The sequence below is a fragment of the Alosa sapidissima genome, chromosome 24 (assembly GCF_018492685.1).
Source record: "Alosa sapidissima isolate fAloSap1 chromosome 24, fAloSap1.pri, whole genome shotgun sequence".
Classification (NCBI taxonomy): Eukaryota; Metazoa; Chordata; class Actinopteri; order Clupeiformes; family Clupeidae; genus Alosa; species Alosa sapidissima.
This window is the reverse complement of record NC_055980.1, coordinates 12,381,240-12,402,271: the sequence shown is the minus strand read 5'-3', so window position 1 is coordinate 12,402,271 and position 21,032 is coordinate 12,381,240. Positions and strand designations below refer to the sequence as shown.

Genomic DNA, 21,032 nt, shown 5'->3' with positions numbered 1-21,032 from the left:
TAAAAGTTCTCTTTATGACGTAGTTCTGGTAACAACCACATCTTGCATGACTTTACTTCGTTGTATCGTAGCATAACAACTTGTGAACACTAAAATGTGATGGACTAATGAAAATTGAAATGGTCAAATTGCATTGGAAGTTCATTTTCACGTTATAGGCTACCACGCAGCTGCTAAATAGTGAAAAGTAGCCTAATCAGACAGTAAAAGAAAGCAAGTAATTCAAAATACAGGCTAGAGAACAGTTCACGTAATGCTAGAAGCCTTGACCTAGAGTCCTAGACAAACAAACTTCTACATATCGTTGCGTAAACTTTGGCTGTGGCTTTAATAACTTACCACGTTCTTTTTCAGGTGTCAATTGCATTGCATTGGCTCTATTCCCTCGTAAATAAGGCTAAAGCAAAGGAAACTAGTCGTAGGGTAGGCTAGACTAGATAGCCTGCTTATTTGCAAAAGAAAAAATAACAACGTTATACGTTTACTTTTATCACAAACGCTTACCTTACCACGGTACCACCAATGTGGCATCAACATGAGCAATGTAGGAGGCAGGTATAGTCAGCTACAGCAGTTCAGCGTCCTCTCAAGGAAGAAAGAAGAATTCCGCGAACTTTTTTTCCTATGCTGTGTCCGTCAGTGACACCGTCCACCACCACCCTACCTTGCTTGGCCACAGCTAGAATCTACGTTTGAGGGGAATGCTACGCCAGGGGAATGGTGGCTATCGGTTGAAAGGCAGCCGACTCTAGCTATCATTGGATTATCATTGGCGTTAAGGGAACATTGAAGTACAGAATAATGAATTTATTACCATCAAATCCACATGGGAATGGGCTTTTGTACGCTGGATTTAACCAGGACCATGGTAAGATAATTGAAATAGCGAGCTAGTTAGCTATCGTTAGCTAGGCTAACCACAGTTCCAGCTGCTCTGGCTGAGTTATCTAATATGTTAGGTTTTGACATTAGCGTAAATATGTCATATTACAGTGAAAGACAGCATCGCAAAAGCATACTCTATTCTATTCTCTTTTTTTTTTTTTATTGGGACACTTAGTCGTACAGAACAATGAACTAGTCCTAGTTGTGTTCTGAGGCTGTCAGCTAACGTTAGCTACGATTAGCTGAGCTAACTGGTTGTGCCTTATGAACAGACTTGCTAGCTGCAGATGTTAAAACAACATAGCGACATCCTAGCTAGGAATTTATAGCTACCCCGTACATACATAACTCAATAAATTAGCTTAGCTAACTTACCGTACGTTAACTGATAGTTACGTTTGTGAACCATGTTATCAACTGACATTGTTGTCATCAATTGTTAACGTTACCAAAGCTTCTGTTTTCTCTTTGCATAATGAGGTGGTTTAACGGGATATTGGAGTTCACCATCAGCGAATAGGTGTATGGTAAATTATGTTAGGGTATCATCAGTAGCGGCGATCTTCTTGTGATAATGGCTGGTCAATCTTAGAAAAATAACGGTAAGGTAGGCTAATGTTAACGGAACGTTTAATGATAGCAAATGTGAGAGCTTTCTTGCAGCCAACGCTAGTTAGCAACGCCCGGTTGTAGTTTGGTTGCGCACTTTTCTAGTAGACTGACCGTTCTGTGGATCAACTGCAAGAGGGTAAACGTTGATTGCCAGTAAATAATAACGTTAATGTGAGGTCAATGTTTTGTTTTGCAAAACAAGCCTTCCCAAAACCAGTCTCGATTGCTAACATCAACATAGCTAGTTAGAGTATCAGCATCGCTTCGTTGGCGAAATTGGTCAGTCAGCAGTCGTAGCTGGCAATCATTGCATGCAAGTTATTGCTCTCACACATTAGCACGCCTTAACCTTGATACACCTGTAACTTTGCACATACTTGCATCCCTTGACCACTATATATTAATAGAGTTAGAAACCAGACAAGCGATCAGTCCTTTTGGAAAGTCGCGTTACTTGAGATTAAGCTGATACATCATGGTCTAGCGTTGTGGTAACACTACGACCTCGCCGTTAATTTAAAAATCAGTTATATTTGCCATTGTTCTAAATCCGATCCATTATACGCTATCAGCCAAGTTGAACTGCTTTGTTACATTTTATTGCCAGCTATCTCGATGACGATGCAGGTACAAGTGGGCAAAGTTGAATCATTGTCAGTGACGTGATGCAAATGTGTTGTCAAAAGGCCCCAACTCCATGGAAGATGACCAATTTGCTGTCTTTGCAGGTTGCTTTGCATGTGGAATGGAAAATGGATTCAGAGTTTACAACGCAGACCCTCTCAAAGAAAAAGAAAAGCAAGGTATAATGCAATGAGCTAATCCTGTCAGACATAACCGCTTTTGTGTATGAACGTGGGGTCTCAACAGAACAGTGCACCCAGCACCAGCATCAGCATGATCTTTATCCAGTAGGAAGTAAGAAACGCCTTGTATGGTAGCCTTGTGAAGTATATTGTAAGAGAGGGAAGTTAATTATTCCTTCCCCATGTCTTGAGCATGTGACTGAAAACCACATGACCGCAAGCACAGTTACAGTATTTCGCATGCAAAAAAAAACAAAAAAAAAACCTTTGAGCAAAGGTATGCCCCTGGCCTGTATTCTTCTTTTCTGTTGCTTTGATAAGTTGCCTTCACTGTGATGCCAATTTGGATAGTGGCTAATGAGATTAGTTCACTGTGCAGGTGCTTAGTCTTGCTTTAAAGCACACAGAAAGGGCATGGTCCCTGATCCAAGTCTTTTTTTTTTTTTTAATTTGGTAGTGCTAACCAGCTTGTTGTCTTTGTACAAGTTGTGTGTGGGAGTGACACCTCATGTCTTTGTTGCTCTTGGCAGAATTCCTTGAAGGTGGTGTCGGACATGTGGAGATGCTTTTTCGTTGCAACTACCTTGCTCTCGTTGGAGGAGGAAAGAAGCCCAAGTACCCACCTAATAAAGGTAGGAGGACTGTGGCCTGTGAGGAATGGGCCATAGTCCATTCTCCAGTTTTGATGGTTGTGGTGGCAGCTGACAGATTGACATATTTGACATAATAGAAAATAACAATAACAACACAAGACAATGAATGGAGGCCACTGGATGAAATAAAGTCAATATTCTATTGTTTTCCTTTTGTGTGGTATTTTGGAATGAGTGGTCATTCTGTTATGATGCTCATACTGGTGATGTTTCGTAAGACCATTCTTTATGTTTTTACACTGTTTTCACTCTGTTTATGTGTTTCAGTCATGATCTGGGATGACCTGAAAAAGAAGACTGTAATTGAGATAGAATTCTCAACAGAAGTCAAAGCAGTTAAGCTCCGACGAGACAGGTACATCTTAGCGTTAATGACAGGCGTTAAAATGCTCCAGCCAGAGGGGCACAAGGGACATCTAAGGCTTCTGAGTGTTATCATTGTCACGCTGGCAGACACCTTCACCGTAGTCAATCCGTCTACAAAGCACAATGACTCATACTTCTGTCTTTCATAGAGGGTTATTGCACAAGCTCCGTTACAAGCTGATTCAGCAGGATCTGGGCTCCCACAATGCATCCACAAGACATCAGTATCTGTGTTGGTCTTTTATGTCTTGTTAATGTAAAGTCGATGCTAAAGTGCTTAGACCTCTTTATGGGACTTCAATGGGTTGCTGTCAGATTTGTGTTGAAATCAGTTGGCTCAAGAATGGGCCTCGTGGATGTTGTCATTAAGTTTATTGGCTTATTTGGCTGCCTTTGCATCAGTGTTATCTTGAGACAATCTGCAATGCATAGCATAGCCACATATATATTTGCCACTGAATTGGTGGCATTTATCTGCACATAGTGCAGATAACCACACAATGTAATGGAAGATCAAAAAAGAAAATACATATACAGATATATATAAATGGCTGTTCTGAGATTGTGCTGCTTTGTCATATGGCAACTATTTCCACTAATTATATGCAAAAACAGCCTCAACAGACAGCCTACATCTTGAGCGTTAGATGGCATGAATACTGTTTAGGAGGCATTGAAATTGTTCTAGATGTGTTGTCTCTATTTTGAGATTGTGTGGCTCTCTTCCTCTACCTACAGGATTGTGGTGGTCCTCGACTCCATGATCAAAGTCTTCACGTTTACCCATAACCCGCACCAACTACATGTGTTTGAGACGTGCTACAACCCTAAAGGTCTGTCCCTCTAGTACGGAAACCATGTTAAGGATTTTCACTAGAAGAAACTATGGGCTCTATGCAAGCAATGATTGAAATGACATTTAGAGTTATCTTTCGTTAAACTATTCAGGTTTTGATTAAATCAACAATTTAGAATTTGGCTAATATTAGGGCTTGACCTGGTTGCCCTTGGCTACCAAATTGTTACACATTGCAACCAGATTTCTAATACACTTGCTTCTTTGCTGCTATCTATTATGACTCATCAGTGCCTGATGAATGTGTATAGCATTTGTTTTTACACCTTTGTTCGACATGTTTCTGTAGGTCTTTGCGTCCTGTGTCCAAACAGCAACAACTCCTTGTTAGCTTTTCCGGGCACTCACTCGGGCCATGTGCAGATAGTGGACCTGGCCAATACCGAGAAACCGCCCGTGGACATTCCCGCACACGAGGGAGCCCTCTGCTGCATCGCTCTCAACCTGCAAGGCACAAGGATAGCCACAGCCTCAGAAAAAGTTGGTTGTGATTAAAGCTCTTTGTCTGATACCATTTATAGCAGTTTTATTGACCGTTTTCATAAGTAATGTTTATATTTACATGTTGTTAAAATTCTTGTCTTCAGTTTATTTTTTGTACACAAATAGCCTCAGTCTGCAAAGGAACCTTTGAGACATTATTATATAGAGGTTATTGCTAGTCTTAATTAGCATACAAATACATACAACCACATACACATTTTTGTAGCATTTGTAGTTTGTATCATAGTGGCCAAGGAGGTGGGCTAGCATGCAGCAGCCAAATAATTGTGGGTTCAATTCCTGGATGCCACAGTTGTGTCCTTGAGCAAGGCACCCTGAGTTGCCCTAGGGAGACTGGCCCTTGTAAGTGACATATGTCATATAAAGTCGCTATGGATAAATCTGTCTTACAACAGCAAACCATATCCTGCTGCTGCGTTTGCTCTGAATATTTCTGACTTTCTGGCTGGATGTCATTTCCTCCAAACAGGGGACCCTGATCAGAATATTCGACACCTCTGCTGGCCATCTCATCCAGGAGCTGAGACGGGGCTCACAGGCTGCAAACATCTACTGGTGACTTTCTGTTATTATGCGCATCATTTTCCCACATGTGCATGAGATTGCCCTCTTTTTGTTTGTTTACCATTGTAATTATTCTGGAAATGTCTCCCTCTGTGGCGACAGCATCAACTTCAATCAGGATGCCTCGCTCATATGTGTGTCCAGCGACCATGGCACCGTCCACATATTTGCTGCTGAGGACCCCAAAAGGAACAAGCAGTCCAGGTATTTCTCAGATGAACTGAAACTTATCAAACTGAAAAAAATGCTTTGATATGCGTACTCTATCCTATCCCATTTTATTTGGCATATGAATTTTATTTAAAGAAAGTTATTCTGTCCTCTTTGTTCGGCTCCAGTTAAGACTATGCTGGGTGACATTCGAATGAGTTGATGGTCAGATTCAAACTTAAGAGACCACTGCAAATTTGAATATGACCGTCAACTCATTCGACCATCAACTCATTCGAATGTCACTCAGCAGCCGTAGGATGACATCAGAAAAATGTGCAGTGGTTTCTTAATTTTTTCCAGAGCTGTATATGTCACAAGGGGGTTAAAGCCCATACTAAGACTGCTTTTTTTGTTTACCTCTATGCCTGCAGCCTGGCATCAGCCAGTTTCCTCCCCAAATATTTTAGCTCCAAGTGGAGCTTCTCCAAGTTCCAGGTCCCATCTGGATCGCCCTGTGTCTGTGCCTTTGGAACGGAGCCCAATGCTGTTATAGGTAAAGCACTGCTTGCCAACATCCCATACCCCCCTGCTCTGTAAACCATGAGTGTGTGTGTGTATGTGTGTGTGTGTGAGAGAGAGAATCAGCGTTTTTCATGGACACCTACAGTAGACTTGGATTTCAGTAGGCAGTGGGGTGCTGCAAGGACAGCGTTGTTGACATTTTCGAGACAAAGTCCACTTCCCAAGTGCAATCACAGTGTGTGTGGAAATGACTAATATACAGGTAAAGGTCAGATATTCAGCAGGTTCTTTTTGTCCAAAGTGAATTACAAGGGCAGATCTAAAATGGATGAATATGAATATGCCCGGCTGAATTTGAGTAGAGTTGGAATGCCTAGTATAACGGTAGGAAGTAGTATGTGGAAAATATTTCCTGGGTAAAAGATGTAAAAATGGTGTATGTGTTGACCAGCCCTGTTTTGTTCTACCCTCTCTCTTTCCTCCCTTTCAGCGATTTGTGCTGATGGCAGCTATTACAAATTCCTGTTCAACCAAAAAGGGGAGTGCGCCAGAGACGTCTACGCACAGTTTCTGGAAATGACAGATGAGAAGATTTGAGACCTGTAACTTGCATGGGAGGATCTGAATGAATGAAGGGTTTTTGAGCTTATGCTTGTGTTTACAGCATACCAGCTAAAATAATAACAAGAAAACGAAAACCATGAACAGGAGTGTTACTTGTTTCTCTCGATGAATAGCACCAATGCCAAGTGATGTGCTGTGCTTCTCACAGTTCAATGGAGACTGAGAGACCAAGAGACCTTTGCTGGACTAATGTTTAGTCCGCCTTGTGACAGGGACATACAAATGAAAGACTGGATACCTGAAGGCACTAAACAGTTTTGTTCTCGCTATACAAAGTGAGAATTGGGAAACTTTATTTTTTGGAGAGGACTATCGTTACTTTTTAAAATGTCTTCCATGAAACTTTTCTTTCAACCGTTTTTTTTTTTTTTTTTTTTTTTAATCCTAGCCTTCACTCTGCTAGATAGTTTGAAATACATTGTCCATAAACATCACCTAACTCTAACCTGCCTGAGTGCCTCTGTATAGATTGAAGAGGTCCAGGTCTATGTGTGCATAATGCACACATATGTGTATGTAATACAGTATATACAAACGTTTGTACAAACAACATAGTAGTGTTAGACTCTGTTTCATCTGCTGTATAAAACACGCAAAATCAGGCATCAAAACATAACAGCTGAATCTAAAGCATTTATGAGATTCATCATTGGTGAAAAATATTTCTCATTATTGTTTCAGTGTATGTGCAATATTGTCCTTTACTTCGTTCTCACTCTCTGCTCAGGCTTTTCTTTGTCAGCTGTGGACTGATGTGATGTGAATGAAGGTTATCTTCAAAAATCAGAGTCTTTGTGTCGCTGGCATTCATCCACTTTCAGATTTAAGATTTAAGTACGCAGGACCATGAGAGGCCATCACACTTCTGTGTGGTGTCAAGAGGAAGAGGAAGGTATGCGCTACTCAAGAATCTTTCTAGATTTACAGCATTGCTCATATATAAATCTGTATATATAACTGCCTAATTTGTAGCCTTACAGATGACAAATAATGGATTATTTAAGCAGGCATTTGTCCCTTTTAGATATTTTTCTCCCTTAATTAAAGAAACGCAAACCACGGATGTGAGCTATTTTACTCTCGTCACAAACTATCAGAAAGGCTGTCTCAACTTCATTGCATATTCTCAAATTGGACATATGAGCACAATATTTGGGCAATGTCCTATGCATTGTCTACAAGCCACTGTTGCCTTTGTTTCAAACAGTTCAGATAAACTAACCAATGCACAGTTTATGATCCTCTTCTGAAAACATTCATCCAATTGTCCTACACTAAATAATCTTGTTAGTTGATAACAGCATTTTTGTTATGACCGCAATTGCTGGAAGACATAATGTGGACTTGTCAGGTAACAAACACAAAAAAGTGCAGTTTAGAACTTGAATTTGGACTTGCATCTATCAAATTTCCAGATGCCTGTATTATACATTAGAATTGCTTTTGAACCCAAGGAAATTAATATGAGGGGGAAAAAAGCTTTACTTTATATTTCTGACTTCTTCCATTTGTTACATTGATTTGTTTATCACTGAGTACAGGAAAATGTGTATGTGTTTGTTGATGAATTGTTTCTTCTCCCTCCAAAATTACCTGCTGGTCAAACAGCTTTGTTCCATTTCTGAGTTCTTGCTGGAAGACAGCATACTGAATGCATTTCATGCTTTGATTGTAATTGTGATAACACTATAAGTACACAGTCAAATAAAAAAAGTCTGATATACTATCTGTGGGTAATTGTACAATAGTAAGCTACTGCACAAATTCCATATTATGTGACAACAAAAATTTTGAAGTTATGGGTTATTAAACTATCTCTGTATTTGACAGTAGCTTGTACACGTTATTGTGGCTTAATTTAGGTATCTGTGCCATTCCATCTAGTTGTCATTTCAAACGTGGACCCATAGGAGGCTATGTTGAAAGCTCAAAATACAGTTAATGGTATTTTGTAACTTAATGATTAAACTGACGCTGATCCCTGATATGCCATCGAAAATGTATGAGTCATGTACAAAACATTTATCTTGCTTCATGTAGGCCTACAAGGAGATACTTGCGCGGAATATAGCTGATTTTAGCCGTGTGGTGTTCTACCTTCAGAGGCAAAGAGGGAGGATTTCGACGGGGTTTATCAGGCTTATCGTGTTTTGACCTCCACGCTGCTGTCTGCAATCTTCGCTACTACATCCGTGATGCTCACGGACGCGCCGGCATGAAGTCGGTTTTCAAACGAACGTAGGCTACGCTGCAGAAACGTGAATGTCTGAAATCTCAAATTGAGTTTCACGAGGATAATGAGGATTATCCCTGTACATATTTAGCCAGTTAACATATCTAAAAAATAGAAGGGCAATCAATTACAATGTGATGGATGGCTCTCCCCTCGTAATGCAACCCCAAAATACATTAGCTCGTTATTTCCTTATATTTGTCCCAGTGTTTAGAATCATAGACCTGTTCAACACAATCCCGAATAATGTAATATAGTACAGATATTGATTAAACGCGTGACAAATGCTTCTCCATGTGAGTTTTCTTTCCGTATTTTGTAGAATACACGGATCTGCGTGTCACGCTACAACTCAACCAACCTCAGCTCTCTGTGTGTCTTTATTTGAGGCTCCCATTGGTAGCTACGATTTCCTTACTTTGCGAAACCGCCAGCACATTGGTTGCGCACGCGATCAGTTATAAACAACCCACCCCTTTTGTTTGTTTAGGAGGTTCTGTTGTACCCTCTTTCTCTCTGTCGCGGCGGTGTGTTGGAGCCGCTGTTCCTGGGCTGGCACGTTCCACGTTATATATTTTGTATCAAGACATAACGTTGGAGACCGTCTACGAAGTATTTAATTGGAAACAGTTTATCTAAAACATTTAGCTATTTTCAGCTCCAGATTCCCAACGATTTATAAATAAAACACCATAAAATGGCGGTGGTGAGCGGGATGTCAGGGTCGGCAGTCGCCCGGCTTGAGGGCCGAGAATTCGAGTATCTTATGAAGAAGCGCTCGGTAACCATCGGTCGAAATTCTTCTCACGGGTCAGTGGATGTCAGCATGGGTCACTCAAGTTTTATTTCACGAAGACACCTTGAAATATTTACTGCGGGCGAAGATGGCGCGGGCAGCGGCGACTTCTATCTTCGATGTCTCGGCAAAAATGGGGTGTTTGTGGATGGGGTGTTCCAAAGGCGAGGGGCTCCTCCTCTGCAGCTTCCACGAATGTAAGATGAACATCTAAACAAATGTCAGATATGCAATGTAAATGGCAAACTAACGTTTTTCTTATTTATTGTTGGTCTCCCGTGTTATTGTTTTGTTTCCCCATGTAGCACGTGCTCTGCGCAATCTTTGGATACCGGTTTCATGTCGCTAGCTAAGCCGATGCCCGAAGTTAGCATGATTTGCTGAGCTAACAGACCCATGCGTCACTGACGCTACCTCTCTGTTTGATAATATCATCCATGCGTTTAATATGATCACTGTCACAATTACATCATTGCACAATCATTCATTGTTAATTTATGTGGCAAAGGGGCTTTCCGTGTTTCAGTTACTTAAAACACCAGGCCCCCCGATGTATGTCAGTATGCGCTAGCTATCATTAACTAGCAAATGTCCATAAGGTCAATATGATTGGTGAACGTTAGCTTACTGTTTACATTCGAGATGGGACCACGACTCTTTTTTTATTTTTATTTTTATTATTATTATTATTATTATTATTATTATTATTATTATATATATATATATATATTTTTTATATATTTGATGTTAGCCAAACGGTCAAGTACGCCGGTCTTGCGTTGTCCAGAAGCACCTTGTTGATTTACTGGGGTTGTTTATGGCTCGGCCCGACCCATTGTTTGTTTCCCCATTTACGGAACCAAGACTTGTTTTGGCGCACACACTAAGCGCAGACTACTGAGACCGGACTGGGTTCGTATAAACTTGAGCAATGTTAGATCAACTTGGCTGTAAACTGAAAGCTCATGGTTAGTTTCATTTTGCCAACACCGTTCCTGTTTCCTGTCTCCTGTCTAGCACAGTGTCTCACCCATGTAAACAAAACCCAGATAGGTCAAAGCCCCAACCTAGAGTCTAGGCTCCTATGCCGTACAAATTCATATTTATTGTGCATGGTGTTAAGTACTCTGTTACTGAGCTTAACCCATTTTAGCTAAGGGGGAAAACACTGCAGCCAGTGCTCTGTAGTTTCATTTATGAATTTGGAAACAAGTCTGATGTTATTGTCTTGCACAAAACTGAGCTATGCAGTTGTTTTTTGAATGAGAGCCTTCTAAGGTGGGACTTCACTGGCAACTGAAAGCAAGGGTCAAGTGAAGATGCTTGTTATCCTCACAGCAGCTATAATATCTCACTCTCTGTCTCTCCATCTCTACTTTGAAGGTGCACTTTCCGTTTCCCCAGCACAAACATCAAGATCACTTTCACAGTTTTGGCAACTGACAAGAAGGAACGAAGGAACGCCCCCGAGTCCCCAGTGAAAGCGGTTCAGCCTCAGATATCCCCGCTGACCATTAACATTCCAGACAACATCACTCACCTGATGAGTCCCCTCCCTTCCCCCACCAGCACCATCAGGTAACCCTTCATACTCACATCATGACATCAGCACACACTTGCCAGCAGTTTCTTATGATTAGTTAACCAGTAGCAGATATGCAGTATACGCTGCAGAGCAGAAAAAAGATCAACACGCATAGTTATTTGACTTGAAAAATGTGTTAATTCAGTCATTTGGCACAAACGTGACTTGGCTGAAGCTTTTGTCGTTGTCGTCGTGTTTTCATGCAAGAAATCAATAGTTTGAGTGGTTCTTTACCTGAGATGAATTCGGTGAAAAGCTCATGATTGTCCTTGCTGCAGTGCTGCCAACTCCTGTCCGTCCAGCCCCAGAGGGGCGGGGTTGTCCAGCTACAGGATGGGACGTGGACTCACTGCTGAATTCATTGGGGACAACTCTCAGTCAGAGAATGACAAAGACGCCTCAGGAGGGGACAGTCCAAAGGCAAGTGCCTACTTGTTGTTTGACCTGTGTGTTTGATACTAAATCAATAAACCATATCTGGTTTTAGAGATCCAACAATTAATACATTTGAAGGAATAACGCCTCAAAATCTTCTGATTGCAGCTTCTAAAACTTTAACTCCTCTGTGACTGTAAACTAAATAGCTAGGCGTGTGGACAATATAAAGTATTTGAGGGCATAATCTTGGGCTTTGAGAAGCAATGATTGAATGACACATTTTTCACCTTTTTCTGACCATTTTATCGATCAAACAATTAATCGTTTAATTGAGAAGGTAATCCACAACTCCGTTATGAAAATCAGTAGTTGCCTCCCTATCTGGGTTCCTGGATTGACCCTGTCCATTTGGGCTAAACAAAATTATTTGAAATGGAAGTAGGAGCAAGATGATTTGAAGTTGGTACCCAATGTACATTTGTATTTGTCCATTAATAAGCTATTGTGTGTTTATTTCACAGGATGACTCTAAACCCCCTTACTCGTATGCACAGTTGATTGTCCAAGCGATCACAATGGCACCAGACAAGCAACTCACATTGAATGGCATCTATACGCACATCACTAAAAACTACCCGTATTATAGGACTGCAGATAAGGGCTGGCAGGTGAGATGTGAAGGGGGCATGGTGATTGGTTGGGTGGCAGAATGTGTTTTGTAATTGTTCTAATATTTTTTGTCAGAATGATGCATGCTGATTGGTTGGGTGGCAGAATGTGTGTGCGTGTGTGTGTGTGTGTGTGTGTGTGTGAGACTTTTAAAGACATGACTATTTGTGCAGCCACAGGGATAATCAGTGCAATCTATATTTATTTAATGTGTCAATGGGGGCCCTAACAGAGATGTAAGGGTGTCTCTAGGTCATGACAATTGCAAAATAGACCACAAAAAAGAGCTCTGGGATGTTTTGCCAAAAGGCATTAGTCAGAACTGAAATAGGCATCCGTTGCTTTTTCTATCAGCAAAAAAAAATAAGTACAAAATAATCCTACTTGTTTGTCTTTCTTAACACTGTTCCCTTGGCCGTATTTACCACTAACCTTCATTTCCTGTTGCAGAACTCAATCCGTCACAATCTGTCACTGAACCGCTACTTTATTAAAGTGCCCAGATCCCAGGAGGAACCAGGCAAAGGGTCTTTCTGGAGAATAGACCCCTCATCGGAGGGCAAGCTCATAGAGCAGGCCTTCAGGAAGCGAAGGCCTCGGGTGCCGTGCTTCAGGACTCCGCTAGGTCCCCTTTCTTCCAGGTAACTCGACCAATGCATGTGGCTGTTTAGAAGAGTCATCAAACATTTAAGAATGGGCAATTCCACGCAAAACTGTAACGTCCATAACGCCAACTACCATGGCATTGTGTTGCCGTTATGGATGTGACAGTTTTGCACAGAATTGCCCCATTTTTTTTTTTAAGTTATTCCCAAATTCCTGTATGTTTGCTATGATCTGTTTATCTTTAGTCTACATTGAATGTATCAGTAGTGTATCAGTATTAAATGTCTAGACATATTTTTGAGGCTGGTACTCTGCCTCACTTGCCTGAAGGCTTTGTTTAAAATTAGCTCCCTGTTAAAGATGTTTATCTCTCAGGAGTGTTGGTGCAGACAAACATAACAAAGACCAAACCTAAAACAAAACAATTGTTCCATTTGTAATGCTTACAACAGTTCCCATGTCTGGTTTGCCTCAGGAGACCAAAACAGAATTTGTGCAAATCGAATGTGCTAGAGTTTCGCAATGGCACTTGAAAGTGTTAAGTGATCTTTTATTCTGCATTGGTATTAACTGTTGCCTAAGGATTATTTTAGCAATGTAAAAACAAACGGCAAAAGACTTCCAATCTCACCAGTTTTAGCAGCACTATGTGCATCCTGAATATGGCTTAAATGTGTCATCCAGGTGCTTTTTCAAGGCCTGTCAGCTTAATTCACAAGTAACAAGCTAATCACTCACTAATTGCTTCTCCTGTTTGTCTCTCAGGAGTGCGCCCGCTTCTCCGAACCATGCAGGTGGGCTCTCCGCCCACTCCAGCGGGGTGCAGACCCCCGAGAGCTTATCGCGAGAAGGCTCTCCCATTCCCATGGAGCCTGAGCCCACCCCTGCCCCCACTCCAGCCGCCGCCTCTACCGCTCCTGTCCAGCCCAAGCTTGCAGTCATTCAAGAGGCACGCTTCACCCAGAATGCCCCTGGTGAGAACCACTTCCCACACCAACATAGACCTCTAAAGTTTGCCTACAAAACTCCTTATATGGGCAAAATGCCAGTTTTTGGGGTCCTTTTGTAGGTGAACTTCAGAGGTCTAATGACACAGCCTTATGTATTTTGAGCATATTTTTAGATATAGCGATATGTGTGTGGTGACACTATATACTTAAGTAGACCTTCTGAAGTGGAGCATAATTTCTAGGGCAGTCATTGTTGTTGGCCTTTCACTAGCAGTGGAAGGAAGTGGCTGTCTCACTGTAATCTAAAGCTGGTTCAGTATGACGTTCAGATAGCTAAAGCCTATCTTCATGATGCTAGCGCTTTGTCACTTCCAGCTTCATCTACACTCTTTTTGAAAAAGGTGGGGATTCTTGTCTGGGTTGTCACAGTCGGTTTCTATATTAAGCTGCTCCAGATTCATAGTGATTTAAATATAGCGTTTCCTCGTTTCCATAACCACAATAAAATATCTGAAAACAAAGGAGGAACTCGGGGACATAATATCTTAGCTGTCCCATTATCATTTAAAGCTCGTCTGATGCGTTTGTGCTAGAGATTATACTTAATCATTCCTTGCTTTTTAGACTCATGTCTAAATGTCTGCCCAGCTCAAAAAGGAAAAATGATCTTGACATGAATTATAATGGCCTTTCTTCATGCTGTCGCAACCACAGTCTTGAGCAATGCCGCACACTTGAATTGCACAGAACTGATAAGTGAAAAATTTTTGCAACTTATTGGAAGCCACCGGTAATATGAAAGCCGGCCAGTAAAAACAAACCTAACTGAGGGTTGTGATCATGAAGGCAAAGAGTATATGATGAAGGCCTGACCTTGCTATGAAGCAGGGTCAAAGATGTCCCATTTCTTTATCAGTTAGACTGTACAAATCAATGAAACAATAACTTTGGTTTATTGCAAAGCAGTTCCGTTCTTGCTTGATTAGTTTGAGTTGAAAGTGGTTGTTAGCGTAAGGCTTATCCAGGTCAGTAGAATTGCAAGAAGATGGATATAAATAAGACGTGCACAGTAAAAAAAATTCCCATCACTCAGCACACCAGCCAAATTAATAATTCAAACACGTACAGACGTAAGTGCATTTGACTGTCGCTGAAGTATTCATAAAGGCTAACAAACAAGGACGACAAGCGGACAACAGCAAATGGACAAACCGAAGTAGACCACCGGGGAACGGCCTGTGTAGAGCTGGGTCTGTGGTTATTGTTTGATTGGACTGGATTTCTGAGTTGAAAAACTACTGATTAGATTTGCCTATTTCATGAACTGCCAATTTTATATAAAACAATTTTGATCTGAGAAGAGGGCTGAACATGTCAGTTGGATGAAGGTTGAAAAGAATGGCTATAAAATGACAAATCGATATAAAATGCTGCACGTGTTATATGCTGACATGTCAATCAGCACAGCCTCTATTATTGTTTATATTTTTATCAAAATAATACCCTTGGTACCTGATTGCTATTAGCATGGATTATCGTAACACTACTTCAGATAGTATTACTTGTACAGATTGATTACTTGGACAGATCGTTACTTTGAATCAAAAGCTTTTGTTTAGAATCTTTAAATTGTTAATGTGTTTTTTTTTTTTTTTTGTACAAAGAACCTTGGATCCTTCACAGCTGAAATTACGACGGAGTATTAGGGCCACACATGAAGGAAAATATTTTTGCCATGTCAACATTAAACTTGACATTTCGAGAATAAAGTTGAAATGTAATATCGACTTTAATCTCGACGTATCGACATTAAACTCAACATTTTGAGAATAAAGTTAGTTTGGAGAGAGAACGACCGCTCGGGACGATTGAAAGGGAGGACGAATGAAACAATGCAACAAGTGCAACAATGATTCAGAGTGTTTGAGTGCAACAATGATTAGACATAGGCCTATATCATGTGGACAAAACATAGACCATATTAACCTACGTTGCTCAGCCAAATACTTTGCTGTTAGGTCCTTATCACAGAGTTACAGGCGATAAATGCGATGGTCAAAAGCCTAAACGTCATAGCGGTTTATTTATTTATTGTAGGCCTATTATTAAAGTAGATATGATATTTCAACTTTATTCTCGAAATGTCGAGTTTAATCTCGCCATGGCAAAAATATATTTTTTTCTTCATGTGTGGCCCTAATACTCCGTTGTATGAAATATCTCCGTACATGGTTAAAATAGAGGTTTTTTTTTTCTTTTCTATTTAAGCGACTTTGTACACACACACACACACACACACACAGGTCCTTTATATCTCTGTCCGCCATCTTTCCTCCAGGGTCTCCCATGGCCGGCCAGCCAGTCCTAATCACCGTTCAGCGGCAACTCCCCCAGACCATTAAGCCGGTGACCTACGCCATGGCCTCGCCCGTCTCCACCCCCTCCTCCTCATCATCCTCCTCGCCCCAGCCCACCGTGGTGCAGACGTTACACGTGGTCCACCAGCTCCCGGCTGTGGCAGTCACCACGGTGGCCAGCCTCACCGCCGGCGCTACCTACACGGCCAACGCCGCCTACACTGCCAACGCCCAGTCGGGGCAGCAGAACGGTGGTGACCACTCGGAGGTCAAAGGTGAAGGATTACAGCTTTTTCTAGTCTGTCTCCCTCTCCCACCCCCACTCCCACATGCACTCCGACACTTAATCACTCTGTCTCTCTCTGTTTGTGTGTGTCTTCCTGTGTGTGGTGTTTTTATGTGGTTGCTTTTATGTGTTCCATTGTTCACAAAATGGTCAGTAAAACTTGTTTTTTTAGGAGAGTGGTTGTATGATGGGTTGATCATACGTGGCTGTGCAGTGCATCTGCTAGTAGCATTTCATTAAACGTGTTTTTTTTTTCTTTTTTTTTTTCTTCCTCCATTTTTGTATTTGCAGTGAAAGTAGAAGCAATGCCTGCCATCTCAAACGCCTCTATAGGTGGGGCCAGTCGCTTCATTCAGACCTCCCAGGGCACACCCCTCCAGACTGTTACCTTGGTGCAGCAGGCTCCATTGGGTCAGCACCAACTGCCAATCAAAACCATCACACAGAACGGCACGCACGTAGTGCCCATCAGCGCTGCCATCTCAACTGCAGGAAACACGGGTCAGTGCTTCTGACTATACTTGACCGTATCATTGATATAAACCATGCTTATGAACTCTGTCTTTACAGTCAAACTTGAAAAGTCATGAAATATCTTCAAATGTATTCTTCAAATATTTAATATTGGCTTGTGGTAATATCTTCAAATGTATGCATCAAATATTTAATATTGGCTTGTGGTTTAAGCTTTAACGTTGAATCCTTTTAAGCCATGAAGTTTTGCATGTGCTGCTTGAACAGCGGTTGTAATGGCTAGTATGAGCTAGTTGGGGCAGCCGTGGCCTACTGGTTAGCGCTTCGGACTTCGAACCCCAACCAGTAGGCCATGGCTGAAGTGCCTTTGAGCAAGGCACCTAACCCCTCACTGCTCCCCGAGCGCCGCTGTTGTTGCAGGCAGCTCACTGCGCCGGGATTAGTGTGTGCTTCACTTCACTGTGTGCTCACTGTATGATGAGTGTGTTTCACTAATTCACAGATTGGGATAAATGCAGAGACCAAATTTCCCTCACGGGATCAAAAGAGTATATATACTTATACATACTTATACTTAGTATTTTCCTCAACTCAGTTCTGTCACCCCAGTCTGGCGGAGGCTAATATTTGATGGCTGTGGTGCATGCAAATCACTTTGCCTGTGATGGTAATATGCTCTGTTTTGGGATTAGATAATATGCAGATTAATGGTTTATGAGACTGAAGGACACCAAAAAATGCGGAGGTGTATCCCTCAACACTGCATGGTAATATGCCAGTATGTTGGAATGGCGCAAAGCATTGCTCCGTTGCATGAAGGGCAAATAGTTTCCCTGTGCAATGGAATGAAAAATGATCATGAGGTCTGGAGATCTGAGATATCATTGATGCATGTGAACTGCACATGCATACATACACCGAGTAGATTATATGAGGGTGAGCTGTGTATATGTACGGGTTTTCCACTACTTCAAACTGGACAGTCATTCCATGAGGCCACATGTAAAAGTGTTTGTCCCGTGAGCATGGTCTCAGCAATGTTTCTGTTTGATAGGAATGTTATAGAAGGCCAGCACTTAAGGGCTTATGAAGCCAGAAATGTGTTGCGGAGTTTGCTTGTTTATATAGTACAGTTTACCAGCAGGCTTGTGAGGAGCATGCCGTCAACAACTGGCTGTGGTGTTGACTTTAATTATGCCATATAGAGGCACAATGCACTTCACCTCTTTTAGTTGTAGAATTCTTTTTGAATATCAAACTAAACCTAATCCATAACTAAAATAACTACTCAAACCAGCATAACTATCTGATGTTCTCCAATCTCCATGGAGACTGTTGTGTTTACAAAGTAACTGAGTTTGGTAGCCTCTCTTTTTCTCTCAGCAGTGGCAAGTCCCCTCCACTTACTGGCAACCCACGCCTCGGCGTCGGCCTCCCTGCCAACCAAGCGCCAAAACGGAGAGCCGTCAGAACAGTCGGAGCCCAAGAAGCTCAAAACTGAGGACGAGACGGAAGGTGGAGGAGTCTTCGCCGTGACTACAGACAGAGACAAGCAGGCGGTCAACGAATAGGGCTTCTCCTTCCATTCTCATCTTGTTACCCGCGAGTCTCTCATTTCTTGTTTTCTCTTCCCCATTTTTTTTTTTGGCCATAATCATTTTCCATCATTACTTATTTCACCGATTTCAATGGTGCCAAAAAAAGGAAACCACATGTTTTAAGAACAGATGGATTGGGAAAGTGTCATCTCTGAGGACGTAGGCGAAGTGGAAAGACAATGCGTTTGGTGCAAAAATGACCAGCAAGGCCGAGGAACGCAAACAAAAGGAAGGATAACTTCAAGTGTACAGTGAGCAAAGCACATGAAGCCTTTACACATAACCAGAAATAAAACTGTATTTGAACCCCAAGGCCTACCTAAACTTCATAGAACAACCACCCAGGTCTTCAGGAGGTTCTAGAACCTTCCACCTCCACTACCTCTTTGTGGACTGGAAATAAAAAGGCAAAGGGATGATGGTTGGACCTTTCCAAATTTGAATGACTTATCAGAAAGCATGACACAATCAAAACACTTTAGAAGTGAGAATATGTCTCTAAAGTAGTCATCCAATGCTATTTTGTATGCAGATATTCACAGTGGCTTACAGCCAGTTTTGTTTTGAAGTGGGGACTGCAACTTCTTTACCTGATCCATGGACACAACCATACTGCTGCTATTTATGAAGTCCTTTAGAAAAGAAGTTGCAGTGGATGAAGGAGCAAGTCTTCAAAGCGTCATGACCATGTTGTTTGTTGACAAACAAACAAACAAGCAAGCAAAAGTTCTCATGTTGTGTAACAGATTGGAATATCTTCTATTCTATTTAGTAGCATAAAAACACCTAACCTTGGAACCGCCAAGGTGTTCCAAATTAAGTTCCACAATAGGAGAATGTGTGGAACTATTGTCCTGTACCATGGCAGCTAGCCTTTATGTAAAACCTACCTAATGCAGTCCTAACTAGATATGCAGTATTTTGTGGTACATGTGTATCATAGTCTTATTTGTGTGTGTTTTTCCATTTACCAAGGCACCCAAAAGCAACTGGGACAACACCAGAATGGGATCTTCTCACATTCACAAGCATTCAAGTTTTAGGGTTTAAAAAAAAAAGAAAGAAAAAAACAGACTCTAACTTTATCAGAATGAATGTAGTTTCTCTGTAAAAGAAAAAAAACAAAACACTATCGATACAGTGGATTTGTGTTTATTTTTCTCTTGAGTCCAAATTATGTTTTTTTTTGTTACATCTAAAGTTTTTTTTTTTTTTTTTTTTTTCCATATTTTAACAAATAACCTATAAGATAAGAGATATATTTCCATTCGTATTTGAACAAAACACTTCATCTGAGCTTGCATGTTTAATGAGTAGAGAAACCTATACAGGACCTGAGCAGAACCCCCCCCCCCCCCCCCCCCCCCCCAAGGAACTGTGAAGAAACTTAAAAAAAGGAAATATTTTCCTGCGTGATTTCCAACCAGAGCTGCACTTACCTTGTCCCTATATCTCTGACATCCTCTTTTCCCTCTCCTTTTAATTCTTTTTTTATGTTTTCCCTGTCTGCGGTGTTTGTACTTTGTGTTGAAGTTGGCAATGTCTTTGCCCAATTTTTTTTTTTTTTTTTTAAGTCTGCTCAGATTGGACAAAAAAAAGTTTATTCAAATGGTATATGTTCCTTAAGGAGAAAAATAAGTGATAGATGTTTGTTCTGCTTCAGTGGGTAAATGCCTTTTATATATTAAATTAAAAAATAACTAATGTATGTATCTGTCCTTGTGTGCATCCATTCAATACCTGAGAGGTCTACTATGAAGCAAGGTTACTGGCCTACCCAAGTAACTTCAGGAGTAACAGCGGATCTCCAAACACGGCGCTTAAGAAACATAGCTGATTAGTGCAGTGTTCTTTTAGAGATGAACGGTTACTCCCAATGTTATCTGGGTCAGTCAGCTACATACATTTGTAGCACACCCCTCTGAACTATACATTGAACATTAGTGTATTTGGTATTTATATCCATTATCTGGTTGGATAATGGATATAAACAGTAGATGGCGCTCTTGGCCAAGTTTGTCTTGGTTGAAAGCTCACACCAGGCCTCAGATATGAGATGACTACCATCAGCCGAGGCTCAATGTGGACGAAACGGCAAAAACGGCTTGAGAACAAACAAGAATGAGCCTCGTTGGCCTAACCCTCAGCGTTTTTAACAGTGGAGTTTGTTTATCTAGAGTAGTCCCATGCTTATAGATCTTTTTACTGGTGGTATACTTTAATCTTCGCACTGGCTCTATAATTAGTGCTCCAGTCTCATGTCTGATTAGTGGTCAAAATGGATGAAGGGGATAAGCGTCCACTGCACACTCTTTGTGAACATGTACAAGGTTGCCTGTTATCACCAACCATTAATATGGAAAAGGTCTTCTAAACGAAAAGCTTCTCTGATCCGTACTCACCCTCTGTATACACCCTTTGTGTGTGTGTGTGTACATAGATAGATAGATAGATACTTTATTGATCCCCAGGGGAAATTCAAGAACATGGCTCACAGCTCAACGCAACCATCTGAGCAAGCACACCTTTTCAGAGGCTGGTGCTTAGATATCGTA

General features: G+C 41.3%; 2 protein-coding genes across 2 annotated transcripts; both read left to right on the top strand.

Annotated features, from left to right (window-relative positions):
- Positions 1-43: 43 nt before the first annotated feature.
- On the top strand, positions 44-8,271 carry wdr45b (WD repeat domain 45B). The gene is made up of 10 exons (XM_042082671.1): positions 44-868; positions 2,226-2,300; positions 2,834-2,935; positions 3,224-3,311; positions 4,061-4,155; positions 4,468-4,658; positions 5,152-5,237; positions 5,349-5,450; positions 5,831-5,952; positions 6,412-8,271. Exons 1-10 carry the CDS (start codon positions 802-804, stop codon positions 6,516-6,518), a joined length of 1,035 nt encoding a protein of 344 aa, XP_041938605.1. The 5' UTR covers positions 44-801; the 3' UTR covers positions 6,519-8,271.
- A 1,006-nt stretch (positions 8,272-9,277) lies between these two features.
- On the top strand, positions 9,278-20,185 carry foxk2a (forkhead box K2a). Its single transcript, XM_042082670.1, has 9 exons — positions 9,278-9,771; positions 10,958-11,152; positions 11,438-11,579; positions 12,059-12,205; positions 12,657-12,847; positions 13,578-13,786; positions 16,101-16,394; positions 16,697-16,906; positions 18,263-20,185. Exons 1-9 carry the CDS (start codon positions 9,476-9,478, stop codon positions 18,448-18,450), a joined length of 1,872 nt encoding a protein of 623 aa, XP_041938604.1. The 5' UTR covers positions 9,278-9,475; the 3' UTR covers positions 18,451-20,185.
- The last annotated feature ends 847 nt before the right edge of the window (positions 20,186-21,032 follow it).

Bases quoted from the DNA above. Each gene is read 5' to 3' on its own strand.
- wdr45b (XM_042082671.1), top strand. From the start codon at position 802: ATGAATTTATTACCATCAAATCCACATGGGAATGGGCTTTTGTACGCT. The intron at 5,238-5,348 runs GTGACTTTCTGT...CTGTGGCGACAG, and splicing joins CAGGCTGCAAACATCTACTG to CATCAACTTCAATCAGGATG. The intron at 5,953-6,411 runs GTAAAGCACTGC...CCTCCCTTTCAG, and splicing joins GGAGCCCAATGCTGTTATAG to CGATTTGTGCTGATGGCAGC.
- foxk2a (XM_042082670.1), top strand. From the start codon at position 9,476: ATGGCGGTGGTGAGCGGGATGTCAGGGTCGGCAGTCGCCCGGCTTGAG. The intron at 12,848-13,577 runs GTAACTCGACCA...TTTGTCTCTCAG, and splicing joins CTAGGTCCCCTTTCTTCCAG to GAGTGCGCCCGCTTCTCCGA. The intron at 16,395-16,696 runs GTGAAGGATTAC...TTGTATTTGCAG, and splicing joins TGACCACTCGGAGGTCAAAG to TGAAAGTAGAAGCAATGCCT.